This window comes from Empidonax traillii, unplaced genomic scaffold (genome assembly GCF_003031625.1).
Source record: "Empidonax traillii isolate 1590-97213 ecotype Southwest subspecies unplaced genomic scaffold, ASM303162v1 scaffold333:size665630, whole genome shotgun sequence".
Classification (NCBI taxonomy): domain Eukaryota; kingdom Metazoa; phylum Chordata; class Aves; order Passeriformes; family Tyrannidae; genus Empidonax; species Empidonax traillii.
Window position 1 is genome coordinate 298,272 of NW_020955526.1, and position 19,909 is coordinate 318,180.

The 19,909-nt window shown below is 39.7% G+C and overlaps 1 protein-coding gene across 3 annotated transcripts in view; it reads left to right on the forward strand.

Annotated features, from left to right (window-relative positions):
• Window positions 1-212: 212 nt before the first annotated feature.
• TDRD15 (tudor domain containing 15) overlaps window positions 213-19,909 on the forward strand; it is a 158,053-nt gene continuing 138,356 nt past the window's right edge. For 2 of the 3 annotated variants that reach the window (XR_003572108.1, XR_003572109.1), the window contains exons 1-2: window positions 213-390; window positions 1,560-1,639. Coding sequence is in view for 1 of the 3 variants with exons in the window: in XM_027891851.1 (XP_027747652.1) it covers window positions 3,440-9,418 (5,979 nt within the window). In the remaining 2 variants the exon portion in view is untranslated. Of the gene's footprint in view, window positions 391-1,559; window positions 1,640-3,434; window positions 9,629-19,909 lie in introns of those variants that run through there. The other variant, XM_027891851.1, reaches the window with a different exon arrangement.

The window sequence follows — 19,909 nt, forward strand, 5'->3', positions numbered from 1 at the left end:
CAAAACCCACAAACAACAAAAGGCGGCACACCTTCATACAGAAACCCAACGAGGCCGCGCCGCCCCCAGGCGGAAAGGCGGGACTCGAACCGCGGCCCTCCCGTCCCGCCGCGTCCTCCTCACGAGAGGCGCGAAGGGCGCGGGCGGTGCCGCCGCGCACGCGCGTTGCCGGGCAGCGTGTGCCGGCCGCGCCGCCATCTTGCCGCGGGGCTGTGGTTGCTGGTCCCGCCTGGCGCTCCCGGTCCTCGCACGGTGCTGCCTCGCCCGTGAGCGCCGAGGAAGCCGCGGCAGCTGCTCAGGGGTGCCGGTCTTCGCTCTCGGGTCTCGCCTGTCGGTGGCAGCGTCCGCGCGGCGCGGGGCCGTGCCCGACTCCGTGCGGGCTCCTCTCAGGTGAGCGCGGCGTCAGACAGTCCCGGGCAGGGCGGCTGCTCCGGAACGTGTCCGTCCTGCTCTGCGCTTGGTTGCGTTTAAAGACCCTTTTGTTGTGCCACGAGTTGCCTGTATGGTAGGTGGTGTGTGATACAATATGCGTTTTGGTGGCTAAAGCGTTGCAAGCAAAAATAACTGAGTGGCCGCTCCTGCTTAGAAAGTAGGTGGTAGATACCTGCGTGGTATTTCTCTGACTGGGGTGGTTTTTGAGCTGCAGTGGAAAAAGAGTGGTCAGACCATGCTTTTACGAAGGTGGATTCAGTTTTGTATTAGTTTTTTTTTGTTTATTTATTTGTTTTTTTAAATTATTTTATCATTTTTAGTAATTTCAAGGTTGTAGTTAAGGTAGGTTTGAGGAATTCTTTCTTACAGGGTGTGTTTGTTGGGCAGGAGGAGGATTTAGAGAATCACAGAATGGTTTGGGATGGAAGAGACCTTAAAGATAATCCAGTTCCAACTCCCTTCCATGGGCAGGGACACCTTTCATTAGAGCAGGTTGCTCAAAGCCTCTGCCAGGCTGACCTTGAACACTTCAGGAATGGGGCATCCACATCTTCTCTGGGCACCCTCATAGTAAAGAATTTCTTCCTAATGTCTAATCAAAAACTGCTCTCTTTCAATTTGGAGCTATTTCCCCTTGTCCTATTGCTCTGTGCCCTTATAAAAGTTCCTCTCCAGCTCTCTTGTAGCCCCTTTAGGTACTTGAAGGTGCTGTAAGGTCTCCCTGGAGCCTTCTCTTTTCCAGGCTGAACAGCCCCAGCTCCCTCAGCCTGTCTCAGTGGAAGAGGTGCTCCAGCCCTCTGTTCATCTTTGTGGCCTCCTCTGGATCCTCTCTAATGTGTCCACATCTTTGCTGTGCTGAGGTTCCCAGACCTGGTTGCAGCACTGCAGGTGGGGTCTCAGTGGGGCAGGGCAGAGCGGGAGAATCCCCTTCCTCTGCCTTCCCCCCATGGTGCTTTTGACTGCAGACACAGAGTGCTGACTCATTTTGAGCTTCTTGTGAACAAACACCCCCAAGACTTCATCCTCAGGGCTACTTTTGATAAGAGAAGTAGTAAAGAAATTTAGTTATGATTCTCTAATGATTTTCTACCATCCTAATGATTTTTTTCCACCATCTTTCCTTGTAGAGAGATGCGGAGTTTTTAATAATGGGCTGCATTTCCTTTAGAAGGTGTCTTCTTAATGCGTAAGCCTTAAGTGTGGAAAGGTAAGTAAATACCAAAAGGCCATTTTGTAAACTGTAGAAATGTGACTGTATCAGTGTGCTGCTATTATTTGGGCTGTAGTAACAGGCAAGCAAATGTTGATGCGCAAATTGTTTTATTTTTTTTTTGTGTGTTTATGCAGGCAGGGCTAGGCTTCAGTGAAGGAAAAAGAAAAGGCCTCAGAGCATCAGTGATGGTCCTTGAAAAGTTTGATTATCTGTAGTGATTAGGTGTTTATTCCAGGCAGAGAGAACCCTTCCCTGAAGGCTGTTTTCCTTCATTAAAAAAACCCCAGAATTTAGCTTTCTGTTACAGGGAAGAGTGATAAAAAAGGGCCTCGTTGGAGCAGGTATTTGGCAGATCTGGGTTTGGTACTACTTTTACTGTGAGGGGTTTTTGGAATTTTGGTGGGTTTTTTTTGTTGTTTCTAGATGTGATGTCTTTGTCCTTCTGCTTTATAGTAGGAGTAGTCATTTATTTACTAGGGGTGTTTTATTATTTTCTTGTGGGAGTAAAATGATAGGGATCAGTATTTGTTCTGAGGAGAACTTTGTGTGTGCTTATGCTGAAAACTCTCATGGCAGTTCCACTGAAGATTTTTTGCAGGCTGAGGAGGATCTTACCCTAATAATTTGTTGCTGAAAGTTTAACTTTCAGCTTTACATAAAAATTCATAAATCAAGATTTTTGTCCAGTCCATCCGCTGTCTTTGCATTTGTTGTTGTCCACCTCTAATTACTCTGTTAGAATAGAGGTTTATTTAAGGGAATTACTTGATGAAATTATGGTCATGGACAGCATTTTTAGACAATGTAAAATCACAGATCCATTGAGTTATTGACTTCTGAATTGAACTGGAAACTGAGTTTAAAGACCAGATTATAGATAAAGATCAGAAAAGTATCTGAAGGTTTTGGAGATATTTAAACTGTCAGAATTGGAACGCTGAGACAGTACAAAACACAGCCGGCACAATTGTTACTTGATGGGAAGTGCAGAAGTGTTGCACATGATGATGTGCTTAGTATGTTCTTTCAGTCATGAGAATTTAAAATATGCTATTGCTATAAATGATAGAATAGAGGAAGCCAGAGTAAGTAAACAGTAAAGCACAGAGTTATAAGATGTCAGTGATTTGAACAAGTGATTTAGACAGAAAAAGCAGGGTGAGTAAGGGATTGGTCATCGACATCCTAAAAAGAAAGAAAAACAAATTGGAAGTACTTCTGTGGGTAAGGTCTCTTTGTAGCTGCAGTTCCAGTGCAATGAAGCACTGAATTGCCTCTCCTTTGGAGAGATTTGCAGTTAAATTTACTGGATGCAAGTAGCAGTTGAGATGAGCAGATGTTACAGAAATGACAGGAATTGCTTTCCACTCTTTTCTCTTTGAGAAGTAATACAGTCTTCCTGCTCCTCTGTCTTTTATCAGATTCTGCATTCCTGCATGTCCTTTACCTCCCTTGTCCCTCCAGTTTTGTGATATAATCTTAAATTCTCTCTGTTATTCTGGGAGCAGCCTTTTGGTTAGAAATTAATCTCAAGTGATAAAATTAGCCTGTAGCCACAGGAGTGAATCCAGAGGTACTTTTTTCATGTTATCTGTGTTTCAAAGGGAATTGTGTCAAGTGTATCCCAGTTGCATAAAACATGAAGTTCTAAAATGTTTAGCATATATTTTAATCAAAATTTTAAAAACATGCTGTTAAAAGATTTTGAAAACAAATGCCACGTAAGTAATTAGTTGCAAAGAAAAAGTATGGAAAATGATCAGAATGATCATACTTTTTTTCTTTGCAGACAGGATGGAATCTCTGACTCCTTTACCAGACCAAAGAGATGTGAAATTGGAGATAACTCACATAGAATGCCATCCTGAGTGCTTGGTTGTAATGTTCCATGCTCAACACAACAGAGGGTGTGAGCCTGACTATTACATACTGCAGAATGAAATACAGCGTGTGTTCAAAGTAAGAGAGAATGTTTGCGTTGGTGGATCTTGTTTGGTGGAAGACAAAGAAGGAGAATGGCACAGAGGAAGAGTTCTGGGAAAGAAAGGGACTATCTGTGAGGCTTTTCTTATAGACGCTGGATATGTGTTGGCAGTTGAGGAAACACATGTTGCTGCTGCTTGTGATGAATTGTTTCAGCTGCCTCCAAAGGTGGTTTCGGGTGTTTTTGCAAGCATACTTCCTCTTGGAGAAAAATGGGGTCCAAATGCCATTAACTATTTTTCATCTCTGGTGGGATTACAGATTACAGGACACGTGAAGGCTGTTATACCACACCGGCTGTTTATTCTAGAAGTGCCAAAGATTATTACTGATGTTCTTGAACGGAAGTTAGGTAAATTTATTGATGGAGATTCATTTTGTCTTATTGTAGAAACTTTAAGAGCATTACCCCAAGGAGTGGTTTGTAAGAGAATGCCAGAATTATTGAAACAGAAGTATCCAGACAGGGAGTTGTCTACCTTAAATAATTCTGAGAAACCAACAGATTTTTGTCATGTTCCAGATGAACTCTTTCCATGTTTACCTGTTGGCAATAAAGAAAATGTAAAAATAACTGGTGCAGTAAGCCCAAATAAATTTTATTGTCAGATGCAGAAGTGGCAGAAAGAGCTGGAAGATTTGGCAAGATCTATGCATTTGTACTATGAAGCTCTTGGAGAAAATACTACATCTTGTGATAGTTTAGGGCTACTTTGTGCTGCCAAGAGGCAAAATGGGCAGTGGCATAGAGGAGTGATAAAACAACTTCTTTCTGACCACGTGGAAGTCTGGTTTATGGATTTTGGTGTTACTGAAGCTGTGCCACCTAGTTGTGTTCAGAAACTTAGAGCTGAGTTCATGATATTACCAATGATTTCGTTTCCATGTGCACTGTCTTGTTTTGGTAGTCAGGATGAAACAAAAATAAAATTTCAGCTGAAAGAACTTATGCAGACCTTGATAGGACAAACTTCTGTGTGTGTCCGTGTTGATTTATACAATAACACGGAACACCTATATTATATTACGCTGCAAAAACAAGATCTTGGAATTAATACTACGCGTCCCGAAAACCCGAATGAGGCAGCTGCACCATGTGTCTCACTTTTGGAAACAAAACTCACAAGTATTGCTGTAAACTACAAACCATGTCCTGAGAGATACAATTCAGTTAAGAATTTTACTGGAAATAAAGATACAAAAACCTGCTTACCTGAACGAGATATTTCTTTCTCCAGCCAGTGCAAAAGAGAAGAGATGCAAATTAATTCTTTCTATCAAGCTTTTGTGGTACATATCATAAACCCATCTGACTTTTGGATTCAAACTTGTAGGTACCGGAATGAGTTTGAGGCCTTGATGACAAATATTGGCCACACATACACTCACTGTGGAGCTGATGAGATGGTCCTTAAAAAGCCAAAACCAGGGTTGCTGTGCTGTGCCCGGTATAGCAAAGATGGGTGTTATTACCGGGCTGTTGTCACAAAAGTGCTTCATGTAAACATTACTGTTTATTTTCTGGATTTTGGAAATACAGATACAGTACCCTGTCACCATGTGAAAACATTGCTTCCTCAGTTTTCTGATTTACCAGCCTTAGCTATGGGTTGTTCCCTTGCTTGCACGTTTCCTGTTGATGGTGTGTGGGTTAAAAAAGAAACTGATTTCTTTAAAAGTGTAGTGCTGGACAAAGTACTGCTGCTTCATGTCATTGGAAAGCAAAACAACAAGTATATTGTTAATGTGCAGTGTAGTATTGGTTCGCAGCAAGGAAGTGTTGCTGCATGTATGGTTCAAGCTGGATATGCTGAATACTGGGAAAAAGCACCAGATTCTGTTCTAAGGTCAGCACAAAAAAGGCACAACTGTAAAAAATCAAAAATCAATGCAGAGAGCACTGGTAATATTCATAAAAGTAAGATATCTGGAAACGGAAACATACTGCAGAGGGAAAAATTATTAAGTGTGTCTCCAATGCCCGGAAAATGTGTTGTGCCATCCTGTTTTGGAGAAGGTGCTGTCTCTAAAATGCGTAAATCGGTATGTGAGGAAAAATTACTTTATAAAGAATTTGTGTTTAAACCAGGAGATGTTTTTAAAGTGGTGTGTTCTTGCATTTTTTCCCCATCAGATTTTTCATGTCAGTTGCAAAGCAAACTGCCAGAGCTAAGTAACCTAATGGGAAAAATTCAGATTTACTATGAAGGTCATACCAGTCCTTACAAAACTGGACAGGTTGCCTGTATTGTTAAACGTCCCAAAGATGGAAAGTGGTACAGAGCAACTGTTGTGCAGGAGGTATCTAGAAATGAAGTTGATGTGGTTTTTGTAGACTATGGTTATCGAGAAAGAGTTTTACGTAAAGATCTTCGGGCTGTTCTTCCAGATTTCCTAACTCTGGAAAGTCAGGCATTTCGATGTAGACTTAAAAATGTACCCTTACAGACTGACTCACTCAGTGGGTCTGAAGAAGTGCGTAGACAATTTGAAGACTTCATTTCTTCTTCTGCAGGACCTCTAACTTGTGTCATTTATGCTCTTGTTCTTGTCAGCCCCAACTGTTTATGCAATGTTGTTGACTTACAAACTCCACTTACTAGTGCAGAGGAATTCCTCAGAGAACGCGGTCTCACCCAGTCTGAGTGTGTTGGACTGAGAAACCTTGCATCTTTAGGTTCTTTGTATAGTTTTTGCTACTCATCTTTTAATATAAAAGTTGGAGGTGAGGAGGAGGTTTATATAACTCACATAAATAGTCTTTCAAAATTCTACTGTCAGCTTAATCGAAACACTGAAACTGTGGAGGCATTGATGAAGAGGATTAGTGACTTAAGTAAAATGTTGAATAATGCAAAGTATAATACCAGTAATACACGATTATGTATAGCGAGATATTTTGAAGATGGTCTCTTTTACAGAGCTTTGGCTTTTCCTGTGGAATCGACGTCCTATGTATGGGCTCACTATGTGGATTTTGGAAATAAGAGTATGGTAGAGAGAGACCAGTTGATGCCCATTCCAGACTCTGCCACTGACCTACTATTCACACCCATGCAAGCTGTTAAATGCTGTCTGTCAGATTTTAGGGGGGGGAAAATTCCTGCAAGCATTACTAGGTGGTTTGAGGAAAGATTTCTTGGTAAACTGCTGAAGGCTGTAATCTTATCCAGAGAACCAGATGGAAAGATTGTTGTGGATTTGTATGATGGTCAGCTCAAAGTAAGTCAAAAACTTAAAGAAAAAGCATTGGAAGAGTTGGCACAGAAAAGCTGTATGGGACAATTTAGAAGGTATGGAACAGTGAGATGTCACATAGGAGATGACAAAGAAATTAATAAAGTAAGTGTTAAAAATCCTGAAATACCTAAATTGGAAACCAAAGTGAAATGCGAAGTATATGATGACTATGACCAGACAGATACTGGAGAGAATTTTGGAGATGAAGAGGAAACTGCATGTAACACGCCAGAATTGCGTAGTGGATCCTTAAAGCAGCAAACTTTACAGAGCAGCAAAGAGCCAGGCTTTAGAAATACTTCCAGTGCTGTTCTGGAGAACAGAAAACCTCTGACTGGAGAACCCACTTCTCTCTCACTCACTCATTCTGCTTTAGCTTCAAAAGAAATAACTGTAAATGCTCTCTCTGACTCTCATCATGAAAGACTGCATTGTACAGGTCATCAGGAAAGGAGTAATAAAAATATACCTACATTAATCAGTCTTCCTCAACGTGATATCCAGGTGAATACTGAAGCAGCAGTTTATATTTCTCATATGAATAGTCTGTCAAGTTTCTATGTTCACCTTGCAGAAGATGAAAACCTAATAATAAAATTAGCAAATGATTTAAATGAAAGCTTGGACAATAGGGGTCTTGAAAATTCCTTGGATGAGCTCATGGTAGGAGATCTCGTAGTTGCAGAACACGAGGCTGATTGTTTTTACTACAGAGCAGTTATTAAAACTCTGAAATCAGGAAACTCCTTTGAGGTAGAGTTTATTGACTATGGTAATGCTGAAGTTGTAAGTTCCTCAAAAATCTGCAGAATTCCAGAAGAGTTCTTAACTCTGCCAAGGTTTAGTGCTCATTGTTTTCTTAGCAGTATAAAAAGTGTTCCTGGTGATAGCTGGACTAAGAAAAGTGCTGCTTGTTTAGCAAGAAAATTAAGTAATAAGCTAGTTACTTGCAAGTTCTTGCAGCAACATGGAGAGCAATGGGAAATAGATATAATTTGTGATGGAAAGTCTGTATCTAATGACCTTCTGCAGGAAATAGATGGGGCAGGGTGGCAAAACGCACAAATGTGTCATTCTTACAACAAGCCAAACCAAAATTGTAATCCTCAAGATACAAAGTGCGGGAATGGTTTAGATGGTCAAAGTAAAACTGAGGCTGTTAGAATAAAAAATACTTCCCAACCTCCCTTAAATATCCTTCATCAAGTTATAAATTTTGGACAAGTAGAAGCAGCAGAAGTGGTTAATATTTCAGAGACTGGAGAATTTTATGTACAGTTAGTTACAAATTTGCAAATACTCCATGAGTTAAATATAATGCTTGATAAAGAAGCACAGAGAAGTGACTTGCTTAGAGAGGATGACATTGAAAAAGGACTGGAATGCATGATACAATCTGAAAAGAACTTTAGGTGGTATCGATCGAAAGTGATAGAGAAATTTGTCAGGGAGAAGTTAATGCTAGTTTTTTTCATGGATTATGGCATGTGTGAAATGGTGCCCTTAAATAAGGCGAAGATTCTCAGTGATGAGATGAAAAATGTTCCTAAACAAGCTGTGTTTTGTAAATGGATTTGGTTTAAAAACGTGAAGAAAATTCAGTTTGACCATGTATTAAATGCACTCCTGGATTCTGAAGTAAGGATCTTATTTTTGAGGTTTTTCAAATCCTCTGGTATCTGGGAGGTAGATATTTTAATAGGGGAAGTTATGTTTCAGGAGTATTTGAACAAGTTCTTAAACCATTGTCAGACAATTGTTGGACCAAAAAAATCCAGAAGTACAAACTGTGAGGAACTTGGTACGTCATTCAAGATAAATTCAGTCATGTGGATGCTGCTGCGAAGTGGCAGAACATATCCAGGGTTTGCAACTGCGGTTACTGACCCTTCAAACTTCAGTGTCCAGTTTGAAGTCTTCTTTGATTGCATGCAAAAGTTGTCCTCGCTGCTTTCTGACGTTCCTGACAACTTGCCAGCTCTCCCAGAGGAACATGTGACCCCTGGTGCCAGCTGCTTGATCAAGTTTGGACTGAATGCAGAGTGGTACAGGGTAGAAATTAGTGAAGTAACGAGTCAGTCTGTTGCTCTTATGTTTATTGATTATGGCTTTCTGAAGAGCATTCCTTACTCTGACATCCATAAACTTAAAGTTATTCCAGAAAGTCTGTTTTACTTGCCACGCTTGGCACAGTCTTGCTCTTTGCACGATGCGGTTCCTGCCAAAGGGGAACACTGGAGTGATGAAGCTATACTTATGTTTCAGAAGCTTCTTCTTAAACCATTTCTGATATTTCATTTTATCCACTATGGCTCTGAAATGAAATTAGAGGTGGATATTCTGTACGATGACAGCAGTCTAGCTGATGTCTTAATTGCTGCTGGCCATGCAGTCTGCTCTCAAAGTAGGTGCTGCCCCATTCCAATTGACAGTCTTAAATCCGAAGAAACAGATCTGCAGCCTGAGTGTCCAGATTCTAGTTACTGTGCTTCCCTTTGTGAACCAGATTATAATTACGATGAAAGTTCTGATTTTGCTGACAGAAGTTAGGCAAAGAAGAGAAAAGCTGTCTGAAGCACAGGGCTACCTATAATAGTTTCAAATAAGGAAGTCTAGTAAAGTGACTGCTGGAGTATCATTAACAAAGGATCTGAGTTCACACAACACTAAAAGAAAAAATAACCTGTGAAAGATGGACAATACCGTGAAGACATTGGGATTTTTTCAGCATTGTGATGATAAGAAAAGCAAAGTAATAATGCAGAGTAAAAAAAAAAAAAAAACAGAGTAAATCTGCAAGCAGAAGCAGTGGCTGAGACTTGTGATTCTGATGTTCTGCAGTCTGGGAAGTGTGTGAAGATACTGTCAAAAGAGTTAGTTGAATAATGAATAGAGTGCAGTTAGGAAAGCACTACTTCAATGCAAAAAAATATAGATACTGCTCTTGGTATATATATTTTCTTATCTAAGATCTCTTGTTATATTTAGACAACAGTGTCTTTAGCAAACCTTTCTGTTGGAATGTTCTTGCAGGTTTTGTTTGTTTATGTGTAAAACTTTATTTGCAGTAATGTCTGTTTTACAGTGGTGGTCTCCTCCTTGTTTTGAATGTTCAGAAAACAAAGATGCCAAACATATCCTTCTCTTTGTTTCTGATTCCGAAGTTTCCATGTAAGAAGAGTTTCTCTCATTAGGAGAACGTTTACTACTAATAATCTAGAAACCTGGATCCCCATTTATGGTAGAAATGTGAATTAAGTTGTTGTCAGCTAGCTCTTGGTGTACAGATGCTATTGACCCATCAAGGTTCTCTTGGTATCTGAGTTGCATCACAGTTGGGGTCATTCATTCTGCTGAGTGTGTGTTCCATTGATATCTCTCCTTCTTCCTCCTCCCCATGTGTCAGAATGTGGAGAGGAAGTTTTCTCCGAGCACCTAGTCAAATCAAGGTACTGTTTTTACTTTAAAGGGAAACATTCAGAGCCTTTTCTTTTTTCCTTCTATGTAAGACGAGGATATTTCAGAATTGAAAAGTGATGGTATACTGGGTATATCTAAGAAGGTGGTTTTTTTTTTCAGTATCCATTCTGAAATTGTAAGAATTTGTCAGTTGTTTTTCTGATTATTTATTTTTCCCCTTCTTCTTCAGTTGTTTGGACAAAGATAAAGCATTAAGATGCCTGAAGTGTGAGGGTTTTTTTTTGTATTGCGATAGTTTGAATTTTGATGAGAAAATGAATGCAGCCCTAATGATAGACAACACATCTAATTCAAGATCTAAGAACACACAACCCCCTGCTCCTCCCCCTTCCCTTTCCCATATCACGATGTATTTAATATGAAAAGGTGAAAGCTCTTATCTAGAAAGCAGAATCTAATTTTTTTTTTAAGAGAAGGAGATGTGTCTGGGAAAGTCAAATAAATAAGAAGTAAGACAATGCCAACTGATCTTTACAAGGTTTTCTCTGATGATGAAGTATACATAAAGCAAGCATGTAAATATTTTCAGCGTACAAGTGAAAAATGCCCATTAGTAACAAATCAGAAAATGTGTAAGGCAAAGTTTCTTAAATGGTATCTAAAATACCTGAAATTTTATGTTAATGTATTGATTAAATAGAGGGGTTTTTGTAACAGTTTGTGATCAACTGTTTTCTTTGTATTGCAGAATTTCAAGGTTTTCATACCTAAAATTAAAAAAGTTTATCTTCTCAATACTTTGATATACTGATTACTCTTAGGATAAAACATGAAAGTTGTACTGTGCAATGTTACTTATGTTGAGTGATGACTGCACTTGCTGCACTGGGCTATGTTCATTGTAGTGCCAAGTAATAATTTTCATCTAGAGGCACTGACACTTAAGGGTTAGTTAATTCTGACTCTAACTTTTGGCTGTCTTTCAGTTGGGAAAGTAAGTGCTTGAGTGTCTCTTCTTTTTAAAAATCATTTGGATACCCTAAATTTAGTCCTGTTGTGTACATTAATACACAACTCACATAATTTAAGTTAGATTTTTTTTTCTAATGTATACTGTGCTTTAACTTATATGTAGTTGTAGAATGTTGCTTACCTAATGTTACAAAATGGAGCCTAGAAATGATGAATGATAAGAAAAACAACTATGTGTGTACTATTTGTATGCTCTGTAAATTCCAAATGTTAGATTTATTTGCAAGAATATGTGTGTTTTTTTAGCTTGTAAAGAGACTAGCTCATCACAGTATTTCTGTTCCTGAAGATCTGATTCTCAAAGTGCTTTGAGGAAAAACTAGATAATTGAAAGCATTTTTGGGATTGTACTGTACCTGTAAATACAGAGAATGTCTTGTTGCCACTGTTGATGCAGATTTTCAGAAGTGTGTTACACAGATGTGATGATCATTAGAGTAAGTTGCTGGGATGTCTGGCTGTGTATTTTATGCCCAGTCTTCTTTCTTTAGTGTGTATGTCTCTTGTCCCCAACTTCAGCTGTAATAGCATTTTTCTTGTAAGTAGGAGAAGCTGCAGTCATTTATTAATGATGTGGAGGTTTAGGTGTGGGAAGTTAGGTGAGTTTTTGTATTTGTTTTAGGGCAAGCATAATGCTGAACACACACTGCTTTGTGTAATAGTGATTTTTTTTGGTAAATTTAGTTTGAACCTATTGTTTATTTCCTAATGGTTGAATTTCCTAAATGTGTTTCTGTATTTGTTTATACTGTGTCATTGATTACTGTGATTATTTTTAATCCACGAGGGTGACAAAGAACCAGTTTCATTCGTTTGGAATTATGTGTTCCTGTGTATACTACCTTTCTGTCACGAATTAAACAAAATAAATACAAAAAATAATAAATAAAATGCTTATCTTCTGTGTATAACTTGCCTTGCCTAAGACATTCTGAATATTTTGAAGCTTTTTGTGACCTTTGAGGTTGGTGAATGCATAGGAGAACACCTGAAGCTACATTAGTATTTTCTTTGTTGGATGGTGCCAAGGAATAATCCTTGCCTTCTGGGCCAGCAGCTGTGGCATGTGTTACATCTGCCCTGTGGTGAATCAAGGTTTGTTTTTGAGTGCTGTAGAAATGGCACCGTATTTCTGCCCATGCAGTTTGGAAGATGAGATGCAGGCTGAGCTCAGCCTGCCTCTGCCTTGTGCTGGGCACATGTGCTCTTGCTGGCACACTCTGTTAAGGCAGACAGGCCTTCCGTGCCAGGTGGGCAAAATGCTGCAGTGCCATTGTAACAGGTACTGGGGGGGGAGAGGTGTGCATGATTTTTTCTATTCAGGTAGTATTAACTGAGTTCTTAGTGACTTACCATGCAGTGTTACTCCTTAGAGGAAGTACCTCTTTCTAATTTTGCTGAATATTTCTGGCTGATTTAGGAGTAACTATACTCTGTTTCCAGAGGAAATATTTTCAGGCCTGAGCCACCAGAAATTGCGGGCCTGAGAGGAGTAGACTGGAGGTCATTAAGGATTCATGTAGAAAGAGAGGCAGAGAATGAAAAGGTTTCACTTGGGGGTAGGAGATGGGTGGTTCAGGTGCTTTGGAATGGCTTAGTTACTGAATGTTTGTATGGGCCAGGCAACATAAAAGTTTTGGCTTTCAGACAGAAATATAGGTTTCAGTGCTAACTTAGTGTGTAAAATTTTTTAAAATTTGCAATAAAAAGAAAAATAGGAGCTTGAAGAAGAGCTCTTAGAAACTAACAAATTATCATCTATTTAAAATTTAAGGATGGAAAAGAGCCTCTGACAGTGCTTTTAATTACCTATAATGTCTGCAGAGGATTGTATGTGTGTGCTTGGGTGTGTTTTGTTAGCTGCAGATCAAAGTCTGGGGACAAGTTTTACCACTGTGCATAGACAACTGCACTTCTTGAACTTACTTTTTGCTGCCCCCGTGGTGCCTTATTTTTGCCCACACTCCTCCCTAATAAACAGCCCATCCCACATGTAATGACTGCATCCGGATCACTGGATTCAGGGTACACAGGTAACAGCACAATAGCCAAGGACTAATCTGAGCAATGGCTCCCTCCCAACCCTAGTGCTGGTCAAGACCCTATTCAAACCAGGCTTGGAAAGAAATTAATTTCTGTAGTTGGTATGTAAATATGACTATGAGTCAATTATCTTACTCTGTAAATAGTCCAGGAAAGCCCAGTGCCCCTTGGGTTCTCCTGGACAACAGCTGGGAATGATTTTTTGCATCCAGTATGTGTGGGGCAGCAGGAAACACTTGATGTAAAAGGAGCTCGTAATATAGCTTAACTGCTCCTTGGGTTCACCTGGGAGTTGTCTGTAGGGTGGCAGTGCCTCCTGAGGGCTCGTGCCAGCGTGCAACAGGCAGCTTGTGAGCTGCACTGACACCTGCCGGCCCTGTGTATGCAGGAATCGCTCTTGGCAGCACCTGCAGTGCTCACCCTGCCCTTGAACGTCCATGAAGTGAAGATCTCTCTGCTTTTGGCTTGAGAAAAGGTGAATCCTGGATTACTGCATCCGGCTGTCCTCTCCTCAGCACGGGAAAAACACAGGACTGTTGAAGCGAATCCAGAGGCGGCCCCAAAGATGCTCAGAGGGCTGGATCACCTCTCCTATGTAGACAGGCTGAGAGAGCTGGGCTTCACTCTGCAGAAGGGGAGGCTACATTGAGACCTTCCAGCAGCATTCCAGTGCCTAAAGGGGGGCTACAAGAAAGATGAGGGCAAACTTTTTTAGCAGGGCTTGTTGCAATACGAGAAGGGGTTATGGTTTTACACTAAAATAGAGTAGATTTAGAGCAGATACAAGGACAAAGTTTGTTACTATGAGGACGGTGAAACACTGGCATAGGTTGCCCAGAGAGAGGGTGGATGCTCCGTCCCTCGGAACATCGAGGAGCAGGTTAGACACTGCTCTGAGCAATCTGATCTAGCTGAGGATGTCCCTGCATCTAGCACAGGTTGAGCTTTAAAGGTCACTTCCAACCCAAATCATTCTATGATTTGAAGATTAGGCAGCATGGGAGAAAAGGTGGAGACCTAATATAAGAAAACATTTGGTGGCAAAATCCCGCTATCTGTAGAGAACTACTGTGTTTGCAGGCTAAATGTCTATTTCTCAGTTCTTTGGACACATTTTAAAATCCCTTTTTTTTTTTTTTTATTTCTCTTCAAGAAGCAATTTTTTCCATAATAAACATGGAGAAAACAAAATCATGAAAATATTTATTCAGCTCTGAGCTGACTTTAGGGATAGCTATCTTGGTTCCTGCAGATTTAATAAGAAAGTTTTTGGGACTACTGTGTCTAGATCTGCATAATGAAGGAATTAAAACTGTGATTGCAGCATATTTTTTTTGTGAGCAATAAACATTAGGAATCCTACTGGGTGACCCTGAAATATAATTAGGCCTAGTTCTGTGAAATTATTTTGCTGCGAATACAAAGAAATTGAATAAAAGTGGGGTTTAAATGGGTTTAATATTCTTTTTTTCTGTACTTTAAAGGAATACCAAGGTGTTAAGAGAGAAAACACAATTTGACAGACATTGATTCTGATTAATTCTTTAGTGTTTAATCACCATGATTTCATAAGAGTTTGAACTTAACACATAATATATGATCAAACCCTTTAATTATGTTTATTTTCTTTTAAACCATGGAGCCATTGATCTCCTCTAATCTGACATTCCATATAACATGGAATTTCACTTACTTTTGCATTAAGCCACTATTCCGCCTTCTGCCTCCAAGGGTTCAAACCTTCATCTCTCATTTCCCACCTTCAAGCTATAAGCTTGCTGCTCACCCCCTTGAAGCTGTTTCACTGTACTAAAAGAATGAAAGAGCTGTGATATGCCTCTCTCTCTAGCCATGGGAGTCAAGTCTAGGAACTAGACAATTTCTTGAGCGGGGGGAAACCTATGCTCCAGGTTCTCCTCAGAGGAATTCTTTTGCATTTTTATATGAAACACTCGATGAAACAACTCTGGGAGCAGACACCAGGACTTTAATAATCCAGTCATATTCCCTGCATTTTGCACCCTTTATTTGCCCTCGTTAATTTTGGATCCTTTCCTGCAAAGCAGGACACCTTTAGCAAGAGAAATCAAATGACTGATAGCTCTTAGATTAAAGCACACACCTAAAAGAAATTAAAAATAAGAAAAGGAAAAGAAAAAGACCAACTTTAGTTTGAAACAGGGAAATAGCTTTGCATTTTCTTCACTTGGATCGACTGCGCCAGCCTACTTCTTAGTAGAGTGTACCCTCGTTTTGTGTTTTAAAGGATAAAGCACAGTAGAGATGAGCCAAATCAGTTTTATGAGAAGCTAAAGGGCTGTGAATGAGTGGACAGACGAACCTACTTGCAGCATAAATTGGCTAAATAAGGGTGGTATCTCAGGTCAATGCTTCTGGTTGGCTGATGTAGGCATTTCTCCCTTCAGACTCATGAGTCATTAAGAGCATATCCTGAAACATCTGCCCTGTGCCATGGGCTGTGGAGTCTGCTCTGATAGCCTGATGAAACAGTTAAGTGAAACTTAGTATGCCTTATTTTGTGCTTAATGAGGAGTAATGCCTTACAAAAAGTTTATGGCACTAGATCCAGCAAACGGCTTGGACAGTATCTAACATTGGGGTTCCGTTTCACAGTCACAGAAACCTCTGGGGAATACAAAGGCTTCCTGTAGACTGTATGGGGAGAAGTCTGATCTCTCAGAGTGGTATTAAAAAAATCTATTGGACGTGTTAAAATGTGAGGGTGAGAATGTATTCTAAGTTTTACACCTTTCTAGGAGTAAGGTGCTTTTTGTGAAGAAGTAGAGACATCTGTCTGTGGAGTGTCCCTGAGCTACACATCTTAAAACGGCTCATTCTACATAGTAACCAGTTGTTCATAAAACACATCCACCAGTTAAGAAGATAATGCACATTTTTCATACAGTGTGTACTGTTTACATCACTTGCTCAGCTACTACGAGCTCAAAGAACAAGTTCCTAATAAACCCATAGGCACAACCCATGGAAAGCATCTACAGACTATGAGATTTTGAGAAGGAACAGTTTCCCTTCTTTCTGAAACTGTGCAGCACTGTGGGAATGCATTTGGGATCCCTTGTGCAAAAGAGGAAAAGGTATGATTTGGTAGCCTGGCTGCAGGGCACAGAACTAGAGGGATAAAGGTGTGTAGTCTAAACACTTGCTTCTGTGAGCCGTTCACTGCTTTGTCCACAGGAGAACAGTTTCAAGAGGAGGGAATGAAAAGATTACTTGTGTCATTATAGCTTGGTGATGGAAGGTATGTTTTTGGACACTGTCAAGCTGAAAACAATTCTCATTTTCTAGTTGAATGACTTAACCATTAAGCTGCTGATTATTAAGTGTTTGCTACGTTCTTCTCTGTCAACTCTTAAAAAAAAAAAAAAAAGGAATAGGCTAGGAGCACTGCCCCTTGTTTTAGACAAAGTAGTCTCTCAGAGTATCCTTTTCATAACTGGGGACCCTTAAGGGCTAGAAAGTAAGAAAATCTGCTTTTTGGATGCTTGGCTCCTGAATAATATCAGTTGAAGTAAGCCCATGAGTGTATGTGATTCTGAGTGTATGTGGGAGCATTGAAGTGCTGAGATTGAAGTAGTTCAGGGCATGCTGGGGAGTGTAGTTCCCAGTGCCTGGGGAATTGGGAAATGAAACAGGGAGTCAGCTTGTAATTGCAGGTGCTTGCAGGTACAGCAGCTGCTGAACAAGGTGTTTTAAAAAATCAAGTTTGAACCCGGACAATACAATTCTGATTAATGCTTGCTGTAATATTTTATTACATTTAGTCCATGCACCCTAATTCATGCAGTTAGTTTTCTTCAGAAATATTTTAATGTACTTTTAAAGTCAAACTTACTGGTGATGGGGGTTTTTCCCACCAAAAATCAACACTTTCTTGTATTTGAGGATGGATTAGGAAGATTGAGCTAGGGACCGCTTTTGAGCATCCTGGACACACACAAGTCCAAGGGAGGGACACCTGGAATAGAACAACCCTGTACAACAGTCCAAGCTGGGAACTGGCTGGCCAGAAGGCAGGTCTGCAGCAAAAGGCAAGATGTACCCAAAATCAGATATTTGGGCTTCTGATGGACAGCAGGTTGAATGGGAGTGAGCAGTGTGCTTGTGTGGTGAGAGACTGGGCTGGGTTTTATCAGTCTTCAGCTACCTAAACTGAAGGTATAGAGAAACAGCCAGACTTTTCTCAGGGCTGTGCAGTAGAAGGTGGGAGAACAATGGACACAATGTGGAGCAAGGGAAATTTCAGACAGATACAAGAGAAAAAAAAATATTCCCAGTGAGACTAGCTAAGCGCTGGCACAGTTTGCCTGGAGAGGCTGTGGCTTTTGCATTCCTTGGAGATACAAACCCTTGACTGGACATCCTGTCCTGGCTTTGAAGTTTCCCCTGCTTTGAGCACAGGTTTCTGCTCACAGATTGCCCTGGTGCTTTCAGCAGGATTCAGAACAGATGGCCTTGAGAGGCCCATTCCAACCTTACTTTGATAACTGTTATATTCTTGGATTATGCACAGTGTATTGTACAAATACCTGAACTAATTTTAGGTGTTTAAGTTTGAAAACAGATGGTTTCTCTGTAGTAATTAATCTGTAGTAACTTTGGTCCCATTTGGGCAACTGGATTAGTGCTCATTACTGGACTTTATATCATATTCAGGCTACTTCATAGCAACATATATATATATATATATATATATATCTGATAATACAGCATAGAGGTAGTATAGAGATATCCAGTTACCACATGCCACTCTCCAGGAACCAATATCCTTTACCAGAACTATCAATAGTGGGGCCTCATCATCAGGTGATTGAACAAAGTCAGAAAGTATACTATAGTACCAAAAAGCCCTTTTCCTAGCTCAGTTATTTCAAATTTACATCTTCTGGTGTAATGGCTTTTTCCCAGCAAATAACTTCTATGGACATTTATGATTAGGAGCATAAATTTGTTTGATCTAATAGGGGTTATTAATAAACAGGTAGCTTATTTTGACAATGACTGTTTGTTTCATCCAGACAGAAAGAATTCACAGTGAGCTTTTGCCTCTGTTATTTTTATACTCCAGGTATTTTTCAACAAGGAGGTTTTCAGTTTAAGGGAATGGCCAATCACCTTACAAATCTTCTTGGTACTAATAATCCTAATTTTTGAGTGGGCTGTGTTTGTAGGATACCTTACAACGTTATTATACATGATATATATACATAAATACAACGAAATATTTTTACTCAGTTTTTACTTTGTAACCTTTCAACAGAATTAAATTAATTTGAGAAGGAAAACCTTGTTGAAATCAGTAAGCTTATTAAGGATGGTAAGAGATAGTTTTTTACAAAGAAAAATTACTGTTTACTGTATTTCAAAAAGGTTTTATGGTATGAAGAATAATATGATATATATAACTAGAAGTAATGGGAGGAAATTAAAAATAATTTAAACTTCCTGAAAATGAGTTCTATTAGACTGTAGAATAAGTTCCCAGGGGAAGCTGTAGAAGCCTCATTATATGGCTTATTTAAAACTAGATTAGATGAAGTGCCTGAAGGGAGCAAGCTTGGGCTGTTTCCTGTAAGGCTGAAGGAGATTACCTCAGAGGTATTTTTTTCCTTCTGAAATATTTTATTCTGTGATGTGGTCTGGGAAAGTCTTGTTCATTCTTATATGAGAATGTTTTGCTCCTCTTTTACCATGATAAGAGTTTATAGGTCTTTATACTGATATGAATCACTCTAACTGTGAGTAAAAACAATATTTTTTTAAATATGACATCAGGAATAACTTGACAAAGGTAGAAGTATCCACACACATGCCTTAGTTTTTCTTCTTGGTTTTAGAGTTAAAAATTTGCTTTTAAGGTGATTGTCTTTGCAACCTTGACTCTACATATCTGTGGATGGCCTGAATGTTGTGATCATGATGCGTTCCTCTGTCCAAGGGGATGCAGCCAAATGGCAAGCCTGTCATACCTGTGAGTGCAGACTTGTACGTGCTGCAGGGTGATCTCAGCCCACACCCAGGGCTCAGCCACAGTTTGGATGTGAGCGTGAGGGAACCTGGAGGTTAACTGTGAAGCTGCTTTGTAAAAGGCCAGATATATTTCTTTTATTATTCTCTGCATCTGTGACTGTATAGCTATTTCATACTAAGTGGCACAGTCCCAAAAAGGATGTAGGAGAATGGCTACATAGGCATTAGTGACTGCATATCTGAGATGGCTGTTTGGTTTTCTCACCTGCTATTCTGGACAGAGCAACACTGTGCAGTTTCACAGAAATTCTTTTCCATAAACATGGAAACTCTTCAGCAATTTTTTTTTTTTGATCCCTAGCTTAGTCTCCATCATAAACTCATAACACATACATGATCTGAGCTTTCCTTATTTGTAGTTTTTACTTCCACAAGAGGAGATAGTTTCTTCTTCAGTGGCTTTAGAAAGGATTTTGTATTAAAAAAAAAAATAAAAAAAATTTGCTGGTCTTTATAGCATTCTATTTGATTTTTTGG